General features: G+C 25.3%; 1 protein-coding gene and 1 long non-coding RNA gene across 2 annotated transcripts; both read left to right on the top strand.

The window, feature by feature from the left end:
* Window positions 1–3,695: 3,695 nt before the first annotated feature.
* Window positions 3,696–7,762, top strand: LOC149058702 (uncharacterized). Its single transcript, XM_089220021.1, has 6 exons — window positions 3,696–4,461; window positions 5,424–5,517; window positions 5,780–5,879; window positions 5,945–6,064; window positions 6,158–6,316; window positions 6,989–7,762. The coding sequence occupies exons 1-6, from the start codon at window positions 3,696–3,698 to the stop codon at window positions 7,046–7,048; spliced, it is 1,299 nt and encodes a 432-aa protein (XP_089076147.1). The 3' UTR covers window positions 7,049–7,762.
* Window positions 7,763–9,998: 2,236 nt separating this feature from the next.
* LOC149058701 (uncharacterized) lies at window positions 9,999–20,297 on the top strand. Its single transcript, XR_016190529.1, has 3 exons — window positions 9,999–10,313; window positions 17,569–17,630; window positions 20,139–20,297. It is a non-coding gene; the product is annotated as an uncharacterized LOC149058701 (long non-coding RNA).
* The last annotated feature ends 6,406 nt before the right edge of the window (window positions 20,298–26,703 follow it).

Raw genomic sequence — 26,703 nt, 5'->3', positions numbered from 1 at the left:
TAAAAAAAGACATTTAATTTATTAGTAATCAATAAAATATAGTTATTATATAGTATTTTAGTTATTTTATAATGGTATGATAAATAAAAAAAGAACGATCGCGTGTTGAACCAAATTAATAACGTGCAGTGTGGTATCATATTTATTTAGGCAGCATAATATCTATTCACTATTAATATTATTTCACTGTAAACAAACTGTAGCGTCTGAATACCAAATTATATGAATGGAAGTTAGATAGAGCTTTGACCTGAAAACCATTCGGACCTGGTACTATTTACAAACTAAACATGACAATATTGATGGCTAACTAAAGTTAATTAATAATAAGTAATTATGATGATAGTTTTAGCCACATAACTATAATAAAGACTAGTCTCCCAAACAATAACATGTTATGTATTCAAAAGCCATCGTTTATAGTATAAACCATATAGCTTAATTATAGGCTTCAGCACCACTAAATAAGTAAACACACCATCGTAAAACCAATAACTTTCTGACCACCATTAAGCATTTAAAATAATAATTTGAACTCCAGTATATACTTAAATTGTTGTTACCCAGGTGGAAGATACTACTATATACGACATAAGTTATTATCATTTCTCATATAGTCTTAAAAGCAGATTGTTGAGTGTTGAATACTAGACCGAAACAAATACATGACAAAATAATGTAAGTTTTTTTGATACAAAAATATTTAAATATATTTACTATTTAAATAAAATACTTTGCATTATATACGAGTAGTTATTACTTTATTAGATATAAACATAAGTTTAAACAGTAGTATTTAGTGTTTAGTTATTTATATCAGTTATGTTACACTCAAGTCACCAACATCACAATTTTAAAGTTTATCTTATTAACTAATAATTATATTATATTTTGAATAATGTAATCATCTGACTACATATTATACTTAGACTATATTTTGTATAACTAATGCACACCTAAACTCACATTCCAAATAAAAAATAAACGTAGAAAGGTAAAAAAAGGGTGAAGTATCTAATACAAAGTGAAATTTTAACATTTTAAATTATTTTTGTTAGGAATATATCAAATTTGAATTTCATAGAAAATAGAAATATTAGTAAGTATTATAAGATTAAAAATTTCGATAGGTAACACAAAATTCGAGCTGAAGATAATATCTGGTATTTAGGTGCTGAATATTTTCTAGACATCACAAAACCAAATTAACAGATTTGATTTTGAATTAGAATATATTTTTAATTCAAATTTGAGATTTTATACACACCAAAGTTATTAATGGGTTATGGTTATATTTTTTAGTTTTGAATAGGTATTTAAAAAAAAATTCCAGAAAAATGAAGTGTAAATTTAATAATTTTTGAAAACAAAATAGATTTCGATTATTTGGTCATAGTTCAAAAAATCGTTATCATGGACTTATGAAGGTTTATATTTTGATTGGTTATAATTACAATTATTATTTTAATGTCATTTAAAATAGATTATCATTTGATAATTGAACCGTAAGAAAAAAAGTAATATGAGTTATATATTTATGAGTATAATACTATTACAAGTTGCTTACATAGTTGCATGATGTCTTACATCAGTGGTGACTAAATTAAGGCCCACCATCATTTAATATCTGGCTCGCAAAAGTACATGCCTTAAAAGTATAAAACAACATTTTGTATTATTTATATTTATTTTTTAATTTGTAGTTATAATTTATTATACTAGTATATATTAAATAAAGATGTTAAATTAATTAGTTTAAAAATAATTTTTGGAAGTGTAAATCCATATAATTTTTTCATTTGTAGTAATTAAGAAGTCAAGTATTAAATAAAACCATTAAAATTAGTGAGTACAATAAAAGTCGTTAAATATTTAATTATATATCTATACCTAAAATATTGATGACTTTAAAGTAAATTTTTTAATGGCCCGCGCTAAAAAAGTTTGGCCAACACTGTCTTAAATAATAATATAAACACTTGCAATCTTGTAATATTTATAGAATATTGAAAGTAATTTGCATCATATTGCTTGTTTACATAATTATATCTAAATTATCAGTGATTACCGTTCAAAATTTTTAGATTAGGTATTTTATATAACAAAACGTGTTTATACTATGTGACAATAATATTTAATTTAACTACAGCAATATTTATATTTAAAATTATAAATTATAAATATGCAATTCAATTCAAAATATAATAAATAATCTCACTACATAGTAGTATAACCTTGTTATAAATAAAAAAAAATAGTAAAAATTCAGATTTAAAAGGACTTTTAATTTATTAGTGTTCAATCGTCATAAGTAGGTATCTATATGTTATCGTAATTATTGTATAATTAATCAAATAATAATCTTAAATCTTAACGATTTTTGAGTGACTTTTTTAGTTCTAAATGATTAATATTTTCACTGTTTCAATAAATAATAAACTGATAATGAATAAAATAACATTCGTAGGTAAATACAACTCTGACAATACGTAGGTATATCGTATATATAATGCAGTAAAATACAATTGTTTACAAGTTTACATTAGTATATATTGATATTTCAATCTCAAATCTTGTATTTCCATGTTCACCAAATATTGTATGGTAAATTTGCTGGTTCATTAAATTTCATTCCCAGGTAACGTTTATGATGATACAATTGTGCACAGTCCACCTAACGGCTAGTATGTTATTATAAAAAATAATACATCAATACATCCAGGTATATTAATACAATTAGTACAATAAATTTTCTATTAACATTTGCGTTGCAGGATTCTTACTATTCCAATCGTCAGGAAGGAATGGTAGGTATACCGATAGTGTCACGTGAAGATTAACCATTGCGATATCTCCTGAGATAATAAATATGCCATAAATCTTTTTTTTTATTAGACTCACATTAAAGACAAGGGCTAAATATATTTTATTTTTTAACTTTTGACAAAAAATAAAGAAACCTATTTTATAGAGTTTATTTTGTTGAACATTTTTTGACCTTTCAACACTTTATTTTCATCAATCACGTGATTTTTAATAATTTGTTTAGTTTATGGATAAAATGGCAAATCACTGTTTTTTATCCGGGTTTCTCTCTACAGCTAATAAGTATATCTTCACCGGACATCCTGCATTGTGTTCTAAGTGTGGGAATTGAGTTATTTTAGGCTAGTGGTTGACGTTTAGGGTACGAGCCGCGGGTGGCTGCTGGACTTCAACTAAGACTAGAATATTGCATTCTCACAACTATATTTTTTTTAATTATACCTTTGGTTTCTTTTACCTTCAAAAACCGAAAATAATTATGAATATTACACTTATTGTAGTAGTTCATAATCAACTATTTTTGTTGTTTTAGGGATCTAAATGTACCAAACTGTTTCATATAGAACAACATGGGAGTAACTTACCTACCATTTAGTATTTGATATAACAGGTCAAACAAATCAATATACGTTCATGACTTCGTGTATATTAATCTGATTTGCAGAGTACCAGCTGCGTATCGCGATTCCTATATTTACTGTCAGCCGGGCGAAAAAAAATACATTTACTGTCCGATGGACGGAAATAGGTTATTTTCAACGCTTTAAACGGCATGAAAAATTAAGTTTCCACTGAATACAGGGGAAAATCTTTATCGTTGTATTATGTTTCGTTTGCAGATATCGTTTGCGAAACTGATCGTTTTAAAAATGACCGCAACAGGAGTGGCTGCGTTTGCACCGGCATCGGAAGACCTAACCATAGTGGACAATCGGCTGTTCAAGGCTATATGTTTACATCAAATACTTGATACAACTAACGGTAGTAATAGATACTACAGGTTAACGTTCCTGGTGGTCATGTGGTTATCGTTCATCGTGCAGATCACTCAGTTGGTCGGCCTTTACTTCGCGGTCAACGACCTGCAGCGGTTCGCGTTCAGTACCACGGTGGTGTCTAACGCCTTTCTGTGCCTGTCAAAGGGATACGTGATGGTGACGCACTCGGACAGGTTGCGCGCCAGCCTGGAAACGGCCCGGTACGAGTTCACGACGTGCGGCGCCCGAGATCAGCACGTGGTGCGTCGGTCCCGGGCCGTATTGTCCAAGGTTCTTCGCACGTTTGTCGTGCTCAGCTGGTTCACGTGTTTCATGTGGGCGTTGACTCCACTGTTCGCGATGGACGAATATCTTCAGTTGACGAATGTCGACGGTACCGTATCCCGTTACCGGGTTACCATCTACAACGTGTGGTTACCGGTGCCGGCAACCGTGTACAATGCGACGCCCGTCTGGACGCTTATCTACGCGGTCGAGATAATAGCGTGTTTCGTTAACGTGTTTAGTTGGTTACTGTTCGACAGCTACGTAGTGACAATGTGTTTCACATTCAACGCTCAGTTCCGCACAGTATCGGCCAGTTGTGCGAACATTGGTCATCGTGATTGCTACCGAACGCCGTCATCATCCGCCACGGGTTCGTATCTGGTCAATCGTTATTGTTATTAATATTTAGAGATGGATTACTGACTTTGAGATATACTAATTTCGGATTGCATGAGTGACATTCAATGAGTCAATAGTGAGCTAACGGTTCTTTAACATTATTTAGTGGTCTATGATTGGTTCATTAAATTTTATTGAACGATTAAATTAATACATATTTTATGCAACACAGTATAGTTATTTGAAAATTGAGCAAAATGTTATTCCAATTAAAATATATAGAACGATTCGATTAGTTAGAGCGTAACATATTAATTTAACAATAATTATTACTAATAATAATTTAAAATTAAATTAAATTTGTTAAATCTGAAAATAAATGTTTATAAAATAAATGGCGGCAATTTATTTTTAATATTATTTAAAACCCTATAGAAAAAATGTGAGGAATCTTGTCAAATAACTGAAAGATTAATTAATTTTATGTCAGAAACAAAATTGTTGCCAGCATAAAATAAATAAAAAAAGTTTTGTCTTCCGTCCCTCAATGGGTACTTTTTGCCATGTAGGGCAGGCTTAACATATTTTTATATAAATTAATATATTTTAAAAGTAATGATATTTCATGGCTGATATATTTTTATTGCTAAATTATTTTAAATCTGTATGTCTCATCACTATAATGTGCAGAACTATAACTAAATTTATGCAGACAATTAAAAGTTGTTTTAGATGATTTAATAATTGATTAAACAACAGTAACAATGGAGTTAAGAATATAAAAAAGTTGTTAAAAATAGTTATAAATTAATGTTATTACTTATTATACTAATATATTTTTGAAACAATTCACAGTTCTATGAAAAAAAGTTATCGCTAGTTTAAAAGCTTACTGTGTCAGATGCTGAAATATATGAGAAACAGCAATTCAATAGGCCACACTTACATGAACTATTGTAGTATTATTCTATACATTATTGATAACTGTTCTAGGCACTCATAACATTAGAAAAGTTAATGATAAAAATATATTGAACTGTTATGACGAACTGATCAACCACATAAAAGATAATCAAAGTATAATGAAGTAAGTGCAAAATAATGTATCATTAAAATATCATATGGGTACAGTTAACTATAATTTAATTAACATGTTGTAATTAAAAATGTTTCACTTAAAATAAAATTGTGGATCACATATTATACGTGTGACACTATTACAATGTATATGTACCTAATTTATATATTGCTTTAAAACATATTTTACTACGACACACAGAGCTCGCAAAAGTAGTTTTTAATTAACATTATGATTAATATCTTTTATTTTTCAATCGTAAATAATATAGGAAGTATGATGATTTTTTTGAAATTATTCGACCGGCGGTATTATTCCAAATAATCGGTGGTTCTTATTCTGTAATAACATTAATATTTCTCACTTCATTGGTAAGTGTTTTATTTTTTACCATACGTATGTTTCATAACAATTTGATTTTTTTACCTATATCAAGACGTATCTTATGGGTTGGTCAATTATATCCGTACCAGTTTTAAAAGTATTTTTCGGTTTTTTATCAGTTACTTTTGAATTCTTCATGTATTGTTATGTATTCAACCACATAGAAACTGAGGTAAACAAAAATTAATTACTTAAACTAGATACTCAAACTCATTTTGTTTGAAAAAAAATATCTAATTGAAATGTTAACAATTTTTATTGCCAGAAATGTAAAATAAACTTTGGATTATATAGTAGCAATTGGACTGCAATGGATTTAAAATCTAAAAAGATGTTGTTGTTTGCCATGAACACGAATTCAGCTCACAGGCGAGTGATGAAAGTAACATCAAGTTCTATCGTAAATCTAGAAATGTTCGCCAATGTAAGCACTTAAACACTTTAATAAATTGCCATTTATTAGTATTTTATACGACATAATGAAATATTTTCTTATTAGTTATGTAATATGTTTATTTTTGCTTAACTTTTCTAATCTAGGGTTGGGCAAGATACTAAAAAAAAGTACCATGATACAAGATAAATGATATTTTTATATTTCCAATCGAATTTTATGAACTATTAAACGTAAAACGTCTCCACAAATCATATAAAATATATTTATAAAGTCATTATTATTTTAAGTAATATATAATAAGTATAAGTCAATAGGTACACATTATACATTTATAACTAATACATCACTATATAATGTAGTGTAATCTTCCATACGGGAATTTTAATTTAATTTATGTTTTTCAAATCTTACAAACTTGTGTGGTACATTTTTTAGTTATTTTTAATTTCGGCTTGATTGAACTCTGGTCAATTTTTCAAAACATTTTTACAATAATAGTATCTTGTATCTTTTTTGGCAAAAAAATAAATACATGTTACTATAATATAAAATATATCATATTACAAGATATAAGATACAATTGTATCTCTGATACAAGTGATACTGTACAACTCTGATTGTATCCAAAGATAATCTTGAACATTCCATTACAAATTACAATTTAAAAATTAAATTAAATCGTAAACTGATGATTTTCAGGTGATGAACATGTCATACTCGATAGTGTCTGTACTATTAAATTCAAAAATCCAGAAATGAAATGTACTAATTTATGAATTCAATTAATAACATTAAGTCAAATATTAGGTAATATTAGTTCAATCAGAAATTCTCAATGTATATTGAAAATGTAAACATTAAATTACTTATAATAATATGCTTAGTAGTTAGTACATAGTCGAGAGTGTCAGAGTATGCGTGTTTTCTGTAAGAAATGTGTTTTACAGGAAATATTCACACACTCTATAAAATAGGTACCTAGTCGGATTTCATTAAATTATTTTAAAAAATAGAACATTTTGTAGCTAAGATTAAACATCGATTTTCAAAATTATAACTACAAAAGCTAAAATACGCATTTAAATAATGCACAATGTTTGTTATTTTTTTAACTCTAGAAAGTTTTTTTTTTTTAAATTTTATATGAAATTTACAATCTATGCATTATGGCACAATGAGTTAAACTCTAGAAAGTAAAATTAAAACTCGGACTTTTAGCGATCTGCAAAAAGTTCTCATCTATCCAAAAGAAGAAAATATAAAATCCGATATATCAATGTGTTGTAACGGTTTTTCCTATGAAGTCATTTTTGTTGATATAAAATATAATACGTCCTATCAACCCCTCCTCCTAAATAGGTATCTAGCAGTAGATTAGTAAAAAAGTGTTATAATTTGAGTACCTAGTAATTAAATATAAAATACGATTTTTGATTGTTATAAATTTATAATATAATTGCGGACAAATCGGTTCCGAACTCTTAATGATATAAATTTAAAATCATTTTTATTTTTGTAAAATAATAAATTGGTTTTACATACAGTCACATGATTATAGAAAACTTACAGAATTAAGAAAATTTTAATCTAAATTGTATACATTTATATATAAATTATTAATGTTAACAATTTTAATTGATTAAAATGTTATTTTTGATGATCTATTTTAATACAGTTAAATTATAGTGTAGTCAATTAAAAAACTTATTCAAAATGAAGTGAATAAAATATTTTCTGTTATTGAAGAAAAGTACTTGACAAAAAGTGTTTTTGACGGATTGTTTTTAATTTTAATATGTAATTTTTTGATGAAATGTTTTCAACCAAATATCCTAAATGCCATTCTTATACACAATATACATACTTACAAGTATTTAAAATGTTTTTTTATCTGAATTTCAATATAATAAATTGAATTTTAAATATAATATATTAACACGTTTTTTTCATGAAAATACATAAAAAGTATTTTTTTAAACAAATTTGTTGTTGGCATGAGCTTGTAAATGAAGGTTAGTTATTATATACCCGGACACGAATTATTATAATAAATTAATTGTTGTGTAGTTAATAACAATCTAAAAATTTAACAAAATATCTAAATATGTGTACTATATTAGCAAAATACCTACTGAAAATGAGTTGCCTATACGCTACTCCTTAAAAATCAAGTCTGCGTTTTTTAAGATTTTAAGTATGAATACGCTGATATGTAATTTATATTCATTTATAATATATTCTTTGTGTTTTTTTTTTTTTTTTTTTATATATACCATTACATTTATTATTTTTGTCACTTAAGCTTATTGTTCTAATTGAAGCAGATTGCATAATATACAATTTTGAGAAAAAAATTGTATATTCTATTATAATTATTTTAGCATATTTTGTTTATTACAACTTAGGTTATCCTGAAATATTGCTTACTATATTAATATGTATTCAAATGGGCCCTGTATTGATTTTAGTCTTACATTTTAAAATCATCCTACATAACTGTTTTTTTTTAATTCTGTGCGGAGCAATGAATGTATCGATTTTCCAATGACCATTTTTGTTTTATGTGGATGTTATTACTTTTCAGAGCAGTAAAAATGATTAAAAGTCCAACTTCAATATGTTACCTGGGAAATTGAATAAAGTTGTTTGTTTTTTTTAATTAGGGGGAGGAGAGGTGTTGAGTGTAATAGTTAAATAAGGGTCAACACTTTTAAAAATTGGGAAAACACGAATTTTCATACAAAATCAGTTATTAAAAACCGATTTTTTTATTTTATTTTAATTCAAAAATAAATTATTGTATATACAAGATATTAGCTTGAAATGTTTATATTGTCATTTCTTAAATAAGGCACAATTAAAAAAAATATATTTTGAATTATTTTATTCATAATTTTTTTTTTTTTTTTATTAATGTTGATAAAATATCCATTGTTCAAACAAAAATTTTGAATATATGATATAAGATTTATCATAAGTCATTATTAAAACTATTTAAAATATTATTCGTGTTAAAACATTTTATGTATTTTTTTTTTTAGGTATTTATGGCATGAAAATTTCGAACAATAATAAATTATATAAATATTTCTCATTATACTAATTCAATATCAATTATATAATAAATATAATGTTTTCATTAAAAATAATAATAATAATCTTCTTCAATTTACCTATATATATATATATATATATAGAAAAATGGATTTCTGTTTTTCCTTTATTCATTAAGAAACGGCTGAACCAATTGCGATGAAATTTGATACAGAGATATATTAGACCTATGTTCAGAAGATAAGCTAAGTTAAAAAGTGATAGGCCCAAACTTGGGAGGTGCTCAAACAGACATTTTGAGATTTATGATGGAAAATTTTGTTTATTTATAAATGGTAGCTATTGCCTATTAGCGATGCGACCAAATGCGACCAATTGAATACTAGAATTTGTCAAATTTTTCTAGATAAAATGATTAAAATTACATGTTGATAAACAAAATTGAATACCATTGAAGATTATTACTTGTTTTATCTTAAACTTCATCTATAATTATGTATAAAAATATACTGCTAGCATAATCATTTATCACAGCTGATAACGAATTTAGCACTCTACAGTTTGAGAAACATAAAGTATATATGAAAGATTTTTAACGGACTATGAAGTGCACGGGTTCAGCTAGTATAACATATATCCCTGAATTATTGTTAATTTTACAATTTGTAGTCTACCTAAATCCTACCTCTTATTGTATTTTTTATATTTTTGTTATAATAACGCCATTTCTAAGTAGTTATGCCTTCTAAAACAATATCAATCGGTAGTCGTACCTCTTAGGCATGATATAAAAACGACAATACGAACTTCAGAAACAATCGAGGAAAGAGATGCAAGATTGGGAACTGCCAGAGAACGCCGACCTCGATGCAGAGAATCTCAAAAACTGATCAACGAGATGCAAGATTGGAAACCGACGGCCAACTTCATGATCGATATGGATGAATCACTCGCACTGATTTGAATCTCTGTATGTTATGATTCGTTATTGAATTAATATTAAACACATACTTTAGGTATAGGTACTCTATTATAGTGGATTACTCAATAAAAAGGTATTATTCTTGACATCTACTGTACAGAAAAGTGGTTTTTCTTATTTCTTTATTATATTTTATATTCTATTGGTTTCATGGTAAATGAAAATAATAATAATATATTACGATGAATTCAATTATAATATTTTCAATCATATTAATAAACAGATATCTGATACTGCATTCGTTATTTTTTCATAATTATTGATGAAAACATGACTTACTATAGTGTAATAATTGATTTTAAAGAGCACTTATTAGTAAGGCATAGACAAAAAATATAAACATGTAATAATTATTCAAGTACTTTTAATAATTATGATAAAAACGTAATTTTTTATTTTTATTTTTATTTCGTAAAAATAAAATAATGGGAATAAAGCTGAATAAAATTAAAAAAAAGACATTTCAAACTATTTTTTTAAGAAGTTAACTAATGATAAAATACAATTTTATGATCAAAAGAATTGGATATTCTGGTATGTTCTTGTATTTAATCATTGAATTGACGCAACAATTGCATAAATTAAATATTTAGAGAATATTTATAAACTTTTAAGTAATATTTAATATTAAGCTAGATGCACGTGGCCGTGTAGGTCATGGGAACGCTGTGTAATAATATATAGTTTTATAAAAGCAGTTTAAAATGTGTGAAAATACTTTATTGTTTTCTTAATAACACAATCGTATTATTTCACTGCAGTATCTCTGATTGCGTTAATTAATAAAATAATATCTCATTGATTTCAGATGACTGATTAAAACGGTTAAAAGTAATATAATAAACTTAATACTTAAAACGGGTTTAATAAACTCAATTTTCATTATCTATTGTATTATAGAAAGTGATTATTCTTATCTCAAAAAGTTTAAATGATTTACAAACATTTTTTTTTATAGATTATGAAGTCATAACATACAACAATATAAAAAAAAAAAAAATAAATAAATATTTTCATCTATGCTATATCGTTTAAATTTTTAGAATGATAGCACATACCTTTTTAATTTCATATTCCTAAGATCTCAATTTAAAAGAATTTAATTTTGAATTTGATAGTTAATTATAGTTAAACGTATTTATGTATTTATAGAATATCATGGTATAACCCTAGATAAAATTCTGACCTAGGGTTCACATATTAAATCCAAAAGACTTACGCCTACTAAAAAGCTTATTAATTATAACAAACATTTACAAATCAATACTAAACTTATTGTTTATAAATCCTTACTTAAACCTATGTGGACATGCAGCCTAAAACTTTGGGGAAGTGCAAACGAAGACTAATATAAACAAAATACAAACTTTTCAAAATATAGCAACACATAAATTACTTAATACCCCTCCTTACGTCTAATCATACTATATCCACTCAGACTTCATATGTCTGCAGTGTATGATGAAGCTAAATCATATTACAAACGATTCCACCATTGTGTACTAAATCATCCCAATCCCCCAACTAAAAACTTTGTTACTCCCAAAAATTTTCAGACTTAAAACTAAAACAGGCTCAACCCCCCAGAAGGTTAAAGCATAAATGGCATCGGAACCGGCTTGCCATTTATAAAAAAACCCCATCTGATGAAAATGTTTCTAATGAGTGGCTGCTTTCCACAAAATATTCATGTTTTACGTACGTGTAATTACTAATTACACATTTTTTCTCTGTGTATATGATATCATGATTGAATTATTAATTGTTTTACAACCTTGCATGTATAAAATATATTTCTGTAACACATTTGCTCATTGTGTCACTTGGTAAATATTGTAAATTTTATTTGAAAAAAAAAATATAAGATTAAAAATTAACTGCTATCACTAAAAAGTAAAAACGAAAAAAAGTCGTTTAAAAATGTCAATATTAAGAAAAGTATTTTTTTTTTCATAAATTTTATTTTGTAGTGAATTCAGATTATGTAAGAAAAATATTTCAAAAAACGTTACAATTTTTCGAAAAATCTGTACCAACTTGAATTATACTGCAGTAGGTATGTTTATTTATTAATTTTTATTAAATAAGAAAAATATATTTTTTTGGTTGAATAATATTATTAATGACCTTTAATTAAAACGTTCAGTAGGTAATTGTAAAACGTAATAAATTAATTTAACAAGCCCGAGGAAGTTTCTTGCAGTACATAGTAGATTTTGTGTGTACGTTGTCATTAAATAGGTAGTTACTGTAACAGTAGGTAGTGGGTAGTGTTAAATCTTAAATTTCAATTTAATGATGATTGATAAATCGCAGGTCTTGAAATTAATTTTAAATATCAATCAAAATTTAAATAAATTTTATAAAAATTTCAATGTTACATCAAGATTGAAAATTTTTGAAATTGTAATGATTTACAGATTACTAACTCATAATTTATGTAACATTCAACGAATTTAATATTAAAAATGTATATTAAAATTGAAAAAAAATTGAAATCGATTATTTATATCAGAATTACAATAGTCTTATAATTGATATACACAAAATATAAATCAATTATATTTGATAAAATTTAACAATATCTAACATATTGTTTACAATAGTAAATTCATCTAATATATTAATATGGCAAGAACTAACATATTATTTAATTAAGTCCATTTTACACTTATTGGTAACGACGAGAATGGAACGACGATCCTCTTATGCACAGATCGTGGGTAGAAATAAAAATAAAAATCGTACAAATAATATAGTTAAAGGTGTATTTACTGTATTTTAAATTTAAAAAAAGAAATATTGTGTTAAAAATCAGGATACAATTAAATCGATATGATGTGACGATATAAAAATTATAATATCTATATATTACCTTAATTTTTAGGTATGAAAAAATTTTGATAGCAAAATTGAAAATTTTAGTTTCGATTTCAACTCTTGGATAAATAATAATCAACAAATGATAATCAGCATATTATGACAAATTTGCATACAATAATTACTTTGTATACATTACAACACATAAGAACACATTATTAATGTCTTTTTTTTTTTTGATCAAAATACATCGAAAACTAGGCCATTAGCAATAGAAAATTTTTTTTGGGTTACATTTTTAGTATTTAAGTATTTAAATTTTCTACATTAAATTAAATTGTACAATTTTGTTTTTTTTTTTTAAAGAATAAAATTAAGTTTTTCATATCCTGTGAGTTTGGTCCAAGTGCTTGACAGATTTGTTCGGAGATGTGAAATTGATTTCGTACTGGTTGTATTTTTGACATTCAGTGATGATGTGGTTGACGGTTAAAAGTACGCTGCATGACACATATAGTGTGGAGGATCGTATTTACTTATCAAGTAGCTGTGTTAAGTGTGTGTGACCAATTCGGAGGTGGTTTATTATGGTTTCATCTTTTCTATTGAGTTCAGGATTTTTCGATGGACTTATATTATTTAAAATGTCTTTATTTATTGAATTTATTATAATCTATTATTTTTATTTACCTAATTAATATACCTATAATAATAAATTTAAAATATCCACTTTTGGTCCGAGTTTTATTTTCAGGTGTTAGTTAGGAATGTCATTGTTCATTATTACAGCAACTTATTATCGTGTTAATTTTTTCCATAGACACATAATATAGAATAATATAAGTATATATATTTCACAATAGTTTACACTTAATGGTATTTGGTTTTTAATTACAAAAATGTGGCCATGAATCGCGGTCTTTTCTTTAAGAATTTTAGTTTTAATGATTTTTTTTCTTTCTTTGGGAAATTAATTGGGTTTTGCCTATTATACAGAGACGTCCTTTTGATTTCATTAACTTGGTATTTTTATTATGTTCTAGGAATCTAGGCTATTCGCAATCATTGGGTAATTATGATAATCATTTTTTTCACATCATTATATTTATGTCCTTTTCTTTTATCCGTTTTTTAAATGTTCTATGTTTTGGCTGTTCTTTCGTTTTCTGTGTCTTGCAAATACATGAGTTTTTTTTTTATTAAACGAAATATACCCTCGGCGACATAGGCCATTGGGTTACAAAATTTTTAATTCATTGGGTTGAGATTACAATGATTACATTATTGACAACCAACAAGAGTTTTGTATTAGTTGTTAAATGCAATTTATTATATAATATTGGAATATTTCTTATGTTGCTTAGTTGAAAGACTACTGTAGTTCGCTAATTTTTTATGAAATTAAATTAGGAATTTATCAACCTTGTCAATATTAAAATAATTGAAGGTATAAATTAGATATGATAAAAAAAAGTTTGTTTGAATATTTACCATCAATTATTTCGTACAATAATTTAATTATTTCGTTAATTAAAAAAAAAAAAAAAATGTTTAAATAGATTATCAAAAAATGAAAAATTTGAAATAGGAAGGCTGTTAGCTTAGTGTCCCAGTCACCTTTACATATTTATGTATTATTTACATTTATTTAAACAATATTACCCTTTAGTCTAGTTAAAAAGTTCCTACGATATGAATCATGTTAATAATAATTATGAAATTCATTGTTTAATTAATTAAATTCTTATAATGTTTGCTATATTTTTATAAAAATATGTAAATGCCATATTTTATAAACAAATTAAGATATTGGTATATTAGTGCAAAATCACTTTTATTTAAATTAGTTACATTTTTAGTATACATCTTTAACTTAAATTGATTAAATATTGATTATTTTAGGTATATTATTTGTTTAAGTTATAAAATTACTCCTGCATCACTCGAGAAAATTCGACATTCCTGATAAAACAGTTAGAGCAGATATTACGAATATTAATTAAAAATTATTAAATTTTTGCACGGAGAAATCAGATTGGTTATGAGAGTTTACAGACATATACCATATACTTGGAAAAACTCCTTCAAAACCATGCATATTTGTGAATTATTTTGAAGTTAAAATGCATTTATTTTTATAATGTTTAATGTTTATAGTTATTGCTTGAAATTTTGATAGAAAGACCCTCATATTTTGTAAAAGGACAAATAGTTTTTATTGAAATTTATATTTTATACAATTATATAAGCACAATATTTTATTGTACTTCTTTCAAGTTAAAATTTTAACGAAATTTGATATTTGAATAAAGAGCAACGATTTTAGCTATTTGTTAGTATACTAGTTATATATCTACCTAATACCAATATAAGTTGGTAACAAAATATACTTGGTAATACAAACAGATTGTTTTCGTTTAGCTTCATGTTTTGTATGTTATGATTTATTATTTAATTTAAATTGAACCCACCCATTATAGTGTCCTACACAATTCCTCATATGAAAAAAGTACATTCGACATTTATAGCTGTATAGAATATTACCTAGTTGCCATCTTATAAAAAAAAAATGTTTTAGTGGAAATATTTGAATGAAGTTGAAGTTAGAGTGTGAAATAAACGCATCATCATTAAATTATTAATCCTTGACAAGTTGTGACTTATCTGTTTAGTGATAATTATACTAGACAGGCTTGTTTCAACGAACTCAAACATATTTTGTCTAGACAACCTTGTAAATCGTTAATATCATTGAAATATATTTATGTTTTAAACAAAATAAATAAAAATATTATTTTTTGTAAACTATGCGTAGGAAATAGGAATTCCAATATTATAACTGTTAACTTTTTAATATTATTCTTTTAAAATAAGATAATATGTATTAATAGTCCAAAAACTACCTAACATAATATTTTTTACAAATTTATTGTGTTCAGCGACAAATATTTTGTTATTTAAACATAGATCTTAAGCAATTTTTATCAGTGTTTGAAGTATAAAATATTTACTTTTGAAACATCTCACCATGTAGTGAAACAAAAATGCAAAACAGCAACATTTTTTTAATACAATTATTAATGATGATTATTACTGAGTTATAAAATATATGTATAGTCAATGAGTACTAGGTTAAATTTTTAATCATTAATATTAATGTGATAAATACTGGTGGTTGACTATATTATATCTTTTTTTTAACTGTATATAGCAAAACTTAGTTTTTTTTTCCAGGAAATAGCTTATTACCGAAGACAATTATGGTAATATTTATGATAATTATATAAAATAATAAAATATACTTACTAAAAAAAATATATATATATATATATTATATTAAAATACTAAAATACTTCATGAATTTAAATTTCGAGACATTTTTAAATGCTAATTACTATAATAAAAATATTGTAGCGTTTCAATAACTATGCAATTTTATTGTTCTTTTATATTTTTTTTTATGTATATATTAGGTTGTGCACCAAAACACAAATAAATTCCCATGATAAATGTAAGATATATATAATAATATATAGTTATACTTTTATAAAGTTTTACATTGTACTGGAAGCTTATGAAAATGTGGAATTGATTAAAGAAATAATATTATATTTTATCTAAAAACAAGTCCATCCAAAGTCAAATTTTTCGTTCCACATTTTGATAAATAAATCATTTTACAATAACAGATTAACACGACATTTTTAAATCTAGATATTATTATTAAATAAGAACACGTTTTCCGTGGAAGGATTGCATGTTTTCTTGCCCTCTAAGATTGTTATAAAATTATATTACTTGCATTTCTGTGTATAAATTTCACCGCGACTTTAGAATCATAGTTTGATTTCATAATAAACCGGTTTTATCACTGTGTATTCATGGCCTGTCCGTAAATGATATTAAACTTGAAATGTAATATTGTTAAATGTTATTATCAAACTATTGTTGGTAATAGGAAATTTAAGATTTTGTTTTCTATAGTGACCATTTTCTCAATGTCATACATATCTTACAGAGGAATGATTCTTCATTTCTCACAATGTTTTAACCGGATAATGGATTCTGTTGATAAAAATTACGAAATGTATCTTATGATTAATGACACTCAAACCCAGATTTAACTAAGCACTTTTCGTGGTTTACAATTGGCTGTACAATGTATGTAATAATAAAAAGAACAATGAATTGTAAATTGTAATATTGTTTAGTAACTAATTATAATTGTGAAGCAACTACAATTAAGTGTTAGTACTAGTAATACTACCTTGTGCCATCTAAAACCACTACAGGTAAATTAAATTATGGAATTATAAAATATGCAACTATTTTATGGCACTCAAGTTGCGTCCTAAATATATAAAATATATTTTACTGATGAGCATTGAGTTGATTGATATGATTGATATGATTCTTGTTCTAGATTACCTAAATCACTACACGAATGGAAATGTTCAAACTATTTGGGACGAGAATTTTATACCGGTACCTAAATGACGATTAATATAATATAGTAGTTTATGAAATATAATATTACATACCTACTTAGTTTACCTACTACAACTACCTACTAATTAAAATTTGAACTATTTTAAGCTTTGTTTAAATTAAATCATTTTTATACCTCATAATATTATACTTAGTGGAACTCAAATTTCCTCGCTGGTCTTTCTCCTCGAGTTAACTAAGTTGAACTGTATATATTTTTATATATACGTATTAAATATACGGATGGAAAACTATTTAAAACATAATGTTTTAAAAGGTTCATCTGCCTACGATTTTCTGGACAATTTTTTTGGTAATTGTTCGTCTGATCCGTTCACAATAACAAAGCGATCCACAGCGATTAGGTATAAATATAATAATATTATAATGCATGAAACTTTGACATACATAAATTTTTTTTTTTTTTTTATTAGGAAAGAGCCCTCGGCAGCATAGGCCATTGGGCTTACAAAATATGAATAGCTTAAATTAAATATTTACAGTAAGAAACGTACACGAGAGAACTTAATTCTAGATTTTGGATTGAAGGTTTGCTGTTGTGATGAATTGGATGATGTCTGTTATGGCCATACATAAATTTTAATCACGAGAGATGTACGTATTATTGTTGTGGGCGAGTCCGTTTTTGACCAAAACCGTACGCTTCTCTTTTCGACCAAAACAAACATTTATATAATAAATAATAAAATTATAATATACAATTTTTGTAAATAATTAATAAGTATAATGTTAATATAAAATAATGTTAATGTATAGATATTTTTACATTTTAAATAATTTTTTATAAGTATAACATAAAGTGTATAATATTAATTATTATTACTAATATTTGCCATTATTTTACAACAATAATATACCTATATTAGTTTATTTTTTTATGTATATTATAATTATAAATATTATTAAAAAAATTGTATATTATTATTTTATTTTTTTAATATACATTAACACAAAAAATAATATTAATATAATATAGAATATATTCTTATACTTTAAATAATATATTTATTATATACATTTTTGTTTTGGTCGTAAAGAGAATCGAACTATTTTAAATTTGGTCGAAAAGTGAATTGGCCAAAAAGGGAACGGTACAATTTTGATCAAAAAGTGAATCGATCTATTTTAAATTTGATCAAAAAGAGAATCGGACGAAAAGGAAAGGGTACGTTTTTGGTCGATAACGGCCATGCTCATTGTTGTTTCGTATCGATATATACATTACATTAAATTATACTCGAAAACCTTTGTAGTTTGTACCTACACGGTCAGATTGGACGCGCGCGTTATGCCAGGATGAATGAATTCCCATTTTGTAGTTATAATAATATTATATACCTTCTCTACACCATCTATACCTTTATTCATGTCTGTTCGTTTTGTGAGACGTGGACGGTTACAACTTTTACGCAACAACTACCATTACAGCAGCCGTTCCATATACTGTCCACTACCAACTATTATTATTATTATTATTAACATTATTATCATCGTCGTCATTAAATTATATTAAATACCTACCTACTCGTGTTTAGTGATGGTATATTGAAACGCGGAGAGTCGATGGTGAAAGACGAACGGGTGACGAGAGAGAGAGAGAGAGAGAGAAAGAGTAACTACGTATAACGTTTGATTAGGGCAACGTATACCTCGAGTATATTGCATACATACACACACCATATTATTTTATACTAAAATTTACGCAAGGTAGACAAAATACGTTGATATACACTCGGTGGATCCTTGAAAATAAAGTTTCAAAATAGTGCACACATATATATATATGCTGATACGGATGGCGCATTGTGTTGTACTCATTTAACCACTCACAGGACCGCATAACGTACCTATATGTATATATTATATTTATTCACGTAAGCCTTCAGCTATATTTAGTATATTATGCTGTAAGTTTGGCGATTGGCCTTAGGATATGATACGTTTTTGGTGACTTGAAATTATCTGTCTATCGTTTCGATTTTGCTGACTAATTAGGTACACGTCAATATCAGCATAATGAACCGAGAACTTGAAGTATTTTCGAGACGTTATTATTGTACGTCATGAATTATGACGCCGCTCCATTTCAGTATAATTATTATTGAGGGTATACTTATCTACTTACCGGCAGACTGCACCTGAGATTCGTTACTTTAATAACTCGTCTCCGGACATAAATTATGTTTCACTTCGAATTAACCAAGTTTTGTTTTATTCTAATGTAGTTAGGTTAAAATTATGCGGTTATATGATCATTACTAAATGATTTATTTAACAATAGGTGATATATATATTATAACTTTTAAGGCATATCTAACATATTAAATATTATTCCTAAAACAAAATTAAAATCATTTGATGCCATTACTTAAATAAACTGTGTAACTTATAAAGTGAAAACATTTAGTTGTGGTTCAATTATTTATCCAGCATTTAATTGAAATTAATTTCTTTTAAGCCTATTTAAAAAGCTTGTTACACCAGGGTTATGGACGTTATGGTATGACAAAACTGTGGATATGAAACGGACCAACAAGAATCTGGGGCATCAAATATCATGTCGGAAGTTCTCCATCCAGATACCATAAGTCACATGATCGGATGATGACCGTTTTAGTTAAAACCAATTTCATAAATAGTTTATAATCTGTTCTTGTTTATATAATATGTAAATACTGTATCCTTAACAATGGTTAACCTTAAACTTCTTGTATGCTAATGGCCATAGACGCCGGGCTTATTTATTTAAATAAATAAAAAAAAAAAACTATGGCGTTTTAATGCACCACATATAAACAATAATGTTTCAAACTCTATCGTAGGGTGATATAGGATTGTACAATATGGAAAGTGTAAGTCACGATTGTATAACTAACAATAACATTAACTTAACCGGTATTGTTACTAATTAAATAATAAAAAATTTTTATTTCGTCTTAGTCTAATATATTTTGGCAGCTCTAATATCGTTTTATTTTTATTAAATTTTAACAACTCTGAAACATAGTATACATTGCACATCTCACGCTTCCAGCTATAGTCGTTAACAAAAAAAAAACTAAATAAACCCAAAAACTTTAACTTTGCATGATATATATATAAAAAAAAACATTTTGTTTTTATTAAATTCAATTAAAACTGTTCGTTGACATATAAAACCTGAAATATGTTGCTTACATAATACTTCCCGATAGCAGAGCAGCTCTTCCGATCAATGACATGTTAGTTGCACTTACACTCTGACTATTTTTAAATATCGTGAAAGTATTCCAGTAGTTAACATGAGCACATTGTTATTCAAAATGCAGTTATAAAAGTAACATATTAACCTTACTTTTTTGACCAACTTGTTTTTATAGATATCGAATATTAATAATATATATTATTCCTTCGTATTAGTATTGGTACCTATCATAAAACGATTGACATTTAATAGGTTTTCAGATAAAACTTAAAGTTCTATATGTAACACGTAACTTCATAGTATTAAGTTTAAGTTCAATAATGTCATAATCGACATACCTATACTACAATCCGAAGGAGAAATAATATGAATATTAGAAGAAAAAAATATATTATGCTAATAATATACACAATCAGAATATAACTCTATCATAGGTAGGTACTCTGTATATCTATATTCACTCGGTTTCTTGTCAAAAATAATGAATATTTTTATTTCTATCTCATGAAAATAAATAAGTTAAATATCTAAATGACTAAATACTTCAGCGAAAAATATTATTTTTGTTTAATCAAATTATTTATTTTTTTATTTATCATTTTTGTTGTATATATAGTAAGTAGTTGTTACTCTACAGTTAGTTGACAGTTTTATACTTAAAAATATAGGTAGTGTGATAGTGTGTGCCACGCGTGGGCATAGAAATTACCTATACAGCACATTGTGCATTTTAAATTCTGAATCGACGCGATGCGATGAATGCATTGGTTTTTCAATAATGTGAAAATGCATGAGGTACAACGCTTTATCATTGAATTTAAATTTAACATAACCATTATACAGTGACCTAGGTACTTGATGAAGTACACTCAACGCCTATTCAACTACAAAGTAACTTTCCTGCAGAGTGTTTGTTTGAATTTAAACCAGATATATTTTATCGAAATATCTTTTTAATTTTTGAATATTGTCAATTTTTAAAAATATTGTGGATCTTTTTTGATTTATTTTAAATATTTGTTTCTTGGTAATAATGTTTGGAAATCAATAAAAATTCATGAAACATAAAATTTCTTATATTTGGCTATAATTTAAAAATATCTAAAATAGATTTTCAAAATTTTTATCATTTTATAATACTCATTATAATTGCCTAAATTTGGTATCATTATTTTTTAATAAAAGGCAAATTAAAAAAAAAAAATTGGACGATGATTAGGTAGTTGAAAATTTATTGTATTTTCGTTTTGGATACTTATTTTATATTTAGCGTGAATTCACATTATTTTTGTATTTATGTTAAAAAAATATGATTCTAATAAAAATTGGAGAATTAAACAAAAAAACTTGAAACTTGACGATGAATTTAATTTTCGTAGATTTGATTAATTTGAATTTATTTTTAAATAAAATTTTTTAGAAAAAAATCATTATTTTTGTGCTTAAATCTATTTCTTTTAATATTTCCTTATTTCCTGATTTTTTTTTTAATATAGGTGTAATTAAATTAAATGATTATGTATTTATAATATTTTTAGAAAAATGTAAGACCAAAATATGAAAGAAGATATTTTTAACTACAAAAAATTTAAAAACATGATTGCTATCAATGAAAAGTTAATTTTTAATTACAGTAAGAAACGCTTTTGAGGAATTTTGTTTTACACTTCTGAGCCTGAAATTTTAAAATTAAAAATTGAGGTTTGTAATACGGTATCTAGTGATTGATAATGTTTTTCGTTTGACTATATTACGGGAAAACAATGAAATGTATAATATGGAAATGTTAATAATATTACACTAATGTGTTGATAAAATCTACTACTAAGATTTAGTAGATAATAGATAGTAATATTATAATATTTTAAATCTCATTTATTTTATTATTTTTAAATTTATGTACATATTTTCAAAGGTATAATATACTCGTTTTTTTTCATTTTTAAGCCACTAAAAATTAGTCATTATTTTATTTGGGAATGAAAATACACATAAAATCAATGAAGATTTAGACGTTTACAAATACCAGACACAAATAAATATGAATGCCAGATTTAAATCTACCATCTGTGAAGGCTAGATTTGAATTTATGAATAACAGATTTATGTCTATGAATCCATGTCAATATTACGAAGTCATAAAATCTATTTAATCTGTCTGCAATTAAATTTATAACTTTAGCGATTAATGATAGCATAAAATTATTTTTAATATTTAAACAACTGGTAGTTGACCTCTTGCATTATTTTATTAATGTTGAGTGAAAGAATTAGACACTTAAAAATTATTGTTGAACTTGAAGGTACAATTGGTATTAATTCGAATTTAATACTACGTGATGGATGGTCCGAGATTAAGAAAATACGTAGATACCATACCTTCCATGATACTTAGATCTTGATAGTAATAATAATAATTGAATTTACTAAATTCTCGAATTATTACTTTCCTCGCATTATATAATATTAAATATATTACCTATGATTGCGCATTAAATATTTAAATGTAGCATCTCTTATAGTACTTTTTTGGCCTCCTTGTTTATCATGTACATATCGTACATCTATACATATTATGCTTTTATGGTAAAATTACTTATAACTAAACGATAAAATATTCAATTATACATATAAATTGTACATTTTAAAATAAGGAAGATTGACTAGGGGCTTAGCTTTTAGGGCCTCAATTACAAATATCAAAAATCACACTACCTAGATATTCTATATTCTAAAATGAATTCATTTTTTAAATGATTATGTCAAAACATATTTTAACAATATTGTCATCAAGTTGATATGTATTTAATTTTAATTTGAAAGAAGACATATACCGAAAATTAATTTTTATTTGGCGAAGTCGAATGCGTACAATTTGTCATAAACGATAGTTCTATTAGAATTATTAAAAGGACAATTATCAACTTATTTGTTATTTTGTTAATTTATTGTACATTTAAATAAAAACTTATTCATAATATTATGTATATGTACATAAAACCATAAAAGGTATTTAAGTTTATTACACAGTCTATAGATGTTGGCATCGGTATTTTTATCGCTTAACTAATCTCAAGATAAGTCTGTGTTAAATTATTGTTTATTACAATCAATTTAAAATTAACGATAAATCTCTACACTGGAAAAACAATTAAAAACGGAGCTCTGTAGTTTATAGAACGTTTTCAAAATGTTAAGTGCTCATAAAAATGGTTTATGGGTAAATATTTTCATAATATATTGAATAAGTACCTATTTAGATACAATACGGAGTATAGAATTTAGGTAGTAATATTAATATAATATGTTATATATAAATAAAATAATTTTATACTAAAATGTCAAGTCTTAATACCTTTTACTACAAATTGTATCAAAATAAACCCTAAGCATAAAGTATCTACGTATTGTTTCATTTTTGTATAAATTATTTTCAACCTTAATATATTATACTTTATGCTTTTATTTTATATTAAATTAAAACTGATTTAATTAATTAAATTAAATTATATATCAATAGTATAATAATTTAAACTTTATTGTAAACAATTTATAAATTATCTTCATAGTCTTATAACCCTGTGCAAACTGTATACATTAATGGCTTCCAATAATTTCATTGTAAATCAGCCTCGTTGCTTAAATAAAGAGTGGCATAGACATCTCATAACTTAAACTAGGTAGTCATTAGAGTTCAGTCAATGAGTGTTAATCTCCAAACACATGTAGCATTGCCACTTTGTTCTTTTTAAATATTATGCTTATGTACGTATTTTTTTTCTACAGATTATATATTTTATTTTTTAAATGATGAATAAATAAATATGTTAATTTAATAGCATTCCTATACAAATATTTGATAAATAAGGAACTTAGGCTTAAATATTCAAGTTTAAAAGTGAGTATACTTTGTTACTCGTGTACATAACAATTATTGTGTTTTTTTTTTCAAATAATTAATAGTCATTAGATACACATATATTATAATTTGTTATGTAAAAATATAATAATAAATTATATTTCAACAGAACATACGTTTTACAAAATTCGTCATAATATCATCAGTATTCTTGTCACATCATATTGACATTACAATATTGGCAAGTTGTTCAAGGTCAAAATAAAAATGAACATAGGTACAAGAGATTAGTGTATACCAAATAGCCATCTTACCTATGTACTATGTAGTAATGTTGTATAATGCATTGAAATATAAGAAGAATAGGAATAGGAATCACTGATAATTTTTATTCCTACCATATTCATGGGTTTTAAATTTTTTTTAGCCATAATAATTCATATACGTACAATAAGTTATAAACATCATAAATTCTCAAAATATCGCTGTACTTACCCAGTTGCCTTACAAATATTATAATTAAACTAATTTTTTCAAGTGAAATAAATGCAATGAATTCAAATGATTTCAATTTATATGTTTATTATTGTTGTTATGAATAAGAGTTATCAACAATAAGTTTTAAGTTATTTTATTTATTGTTTATATCATTATATTTGTTAAAATATTTATTTCATTTTTTTTTTTTTTTTACATGATAATATGAATACTATTATATTATATTTTATATTGTACCTACGAGTAAATAATTACAATTTAATTGTTCAGAAAAATATAAATTTGATTGTTTTTGATCTATCTTGTCAATAATTCTAAAAAAATATATTTTATATGCAAAATATTTTTAGAAACAAAATTTAAATTTGTTTAGAATCAGAAATATTTGTATCTTATTTGCTAACTATGTTAATTTTAAAACAACACAATGAATATAATACACGTATTATTTATTTTTATTTTTTAATTTATTAATACAATTGTTTCAGAACGCCGAGTATTTTTACAATGCTTATGCAATATTATAAAGTTACTTAATTAAGGTTTAAAAATAAGTTTATTGATACATTTTAGCTTGATTATAAGTCTGGATAATCCTCTTATTGAGCTTCAACTCTTTCTAGTAAAACATCTTATGGTAGCCGTGTCTTTAGTTTGTGGTTTTTAGTTCTTTTCCCAATGTTGAAGTGAAGAGAACCTTTTACTGTTTTTAATTTCTAATGGAATTTTTCAAATTGCTCATTGATCCATGTGGTTAGGTATGGTATTCTAGTATTGTTGAGTTGTGTATTTCGAATGTACCATGGGGCTTTAAGAGCTATTCTGAGAAATTTTATTTGATTCATTTGTAATTTTTTAATTTTTGTTAGGGATGCGGCTGTCCATACTAGGCACACTGAACAAAATATACCGGTAATTTTAACACAAATATAGATTAAATTAATAATATCATTGTTAATATTGGGTCAACAAAATGATTATTGATATTAAGATTAGATATTTGTTAAAATAAGAATTCACAAATTATTTGATTTAATAATTTTTTTTTTTATTATAACTAATATTTACATGGTACGTTGATCAAAATTTTGTTAAAATAACTTGTAATTTTGTTAATTTTATAAAATACATTATTAATTTAATGCATAAATATTGTTGGACTTACAAAAACTAAATTATTTTTACAAAATGGTTATTATTAAATTTAATTAAAATATATTTAGTTTAATAATATTAAATGACTGAATCAATAAAATGTTTATGATTTAAGAAATGTAAATATTATCAATTTAATAAACAATCAACTAATTTTTAAATTGTTTTAATGGATTAAAAAAAATACCTGATTGATTGCATATTTATTTAAATCAATACTTCATAGATAGGTACCAAAATTCATGTAGGTAATCATATATATCCCACAACCCACTAACCATATATACTTACAATTTTTCTATATCACATTATGATCTATAGTGAAAAAAATAACCAAGTTTATTATATTTTAA

This window comes from Diuraphis noxia, unplaced genomic scaffold, assembly GCF_037042655.1.
Source record: "Diuraphis noxia isolate RWA-SAM2 unplaced genomic scaffold, SU_Dnox_SAM2 contig0002, whole genome shotgun sequence".
Taxonomy (NCBI): domain Eukaryota; kingdom Metazoa; phylum Arthropoda; class Insecta; order Hemiptera; family Aphididae; genus Diuraphis; species Diuraphis noxia.
Note: the sequence above shows the minus strand (reverse complement) of the source record. Positions and strands in the feature narration are given on the sequence as shown.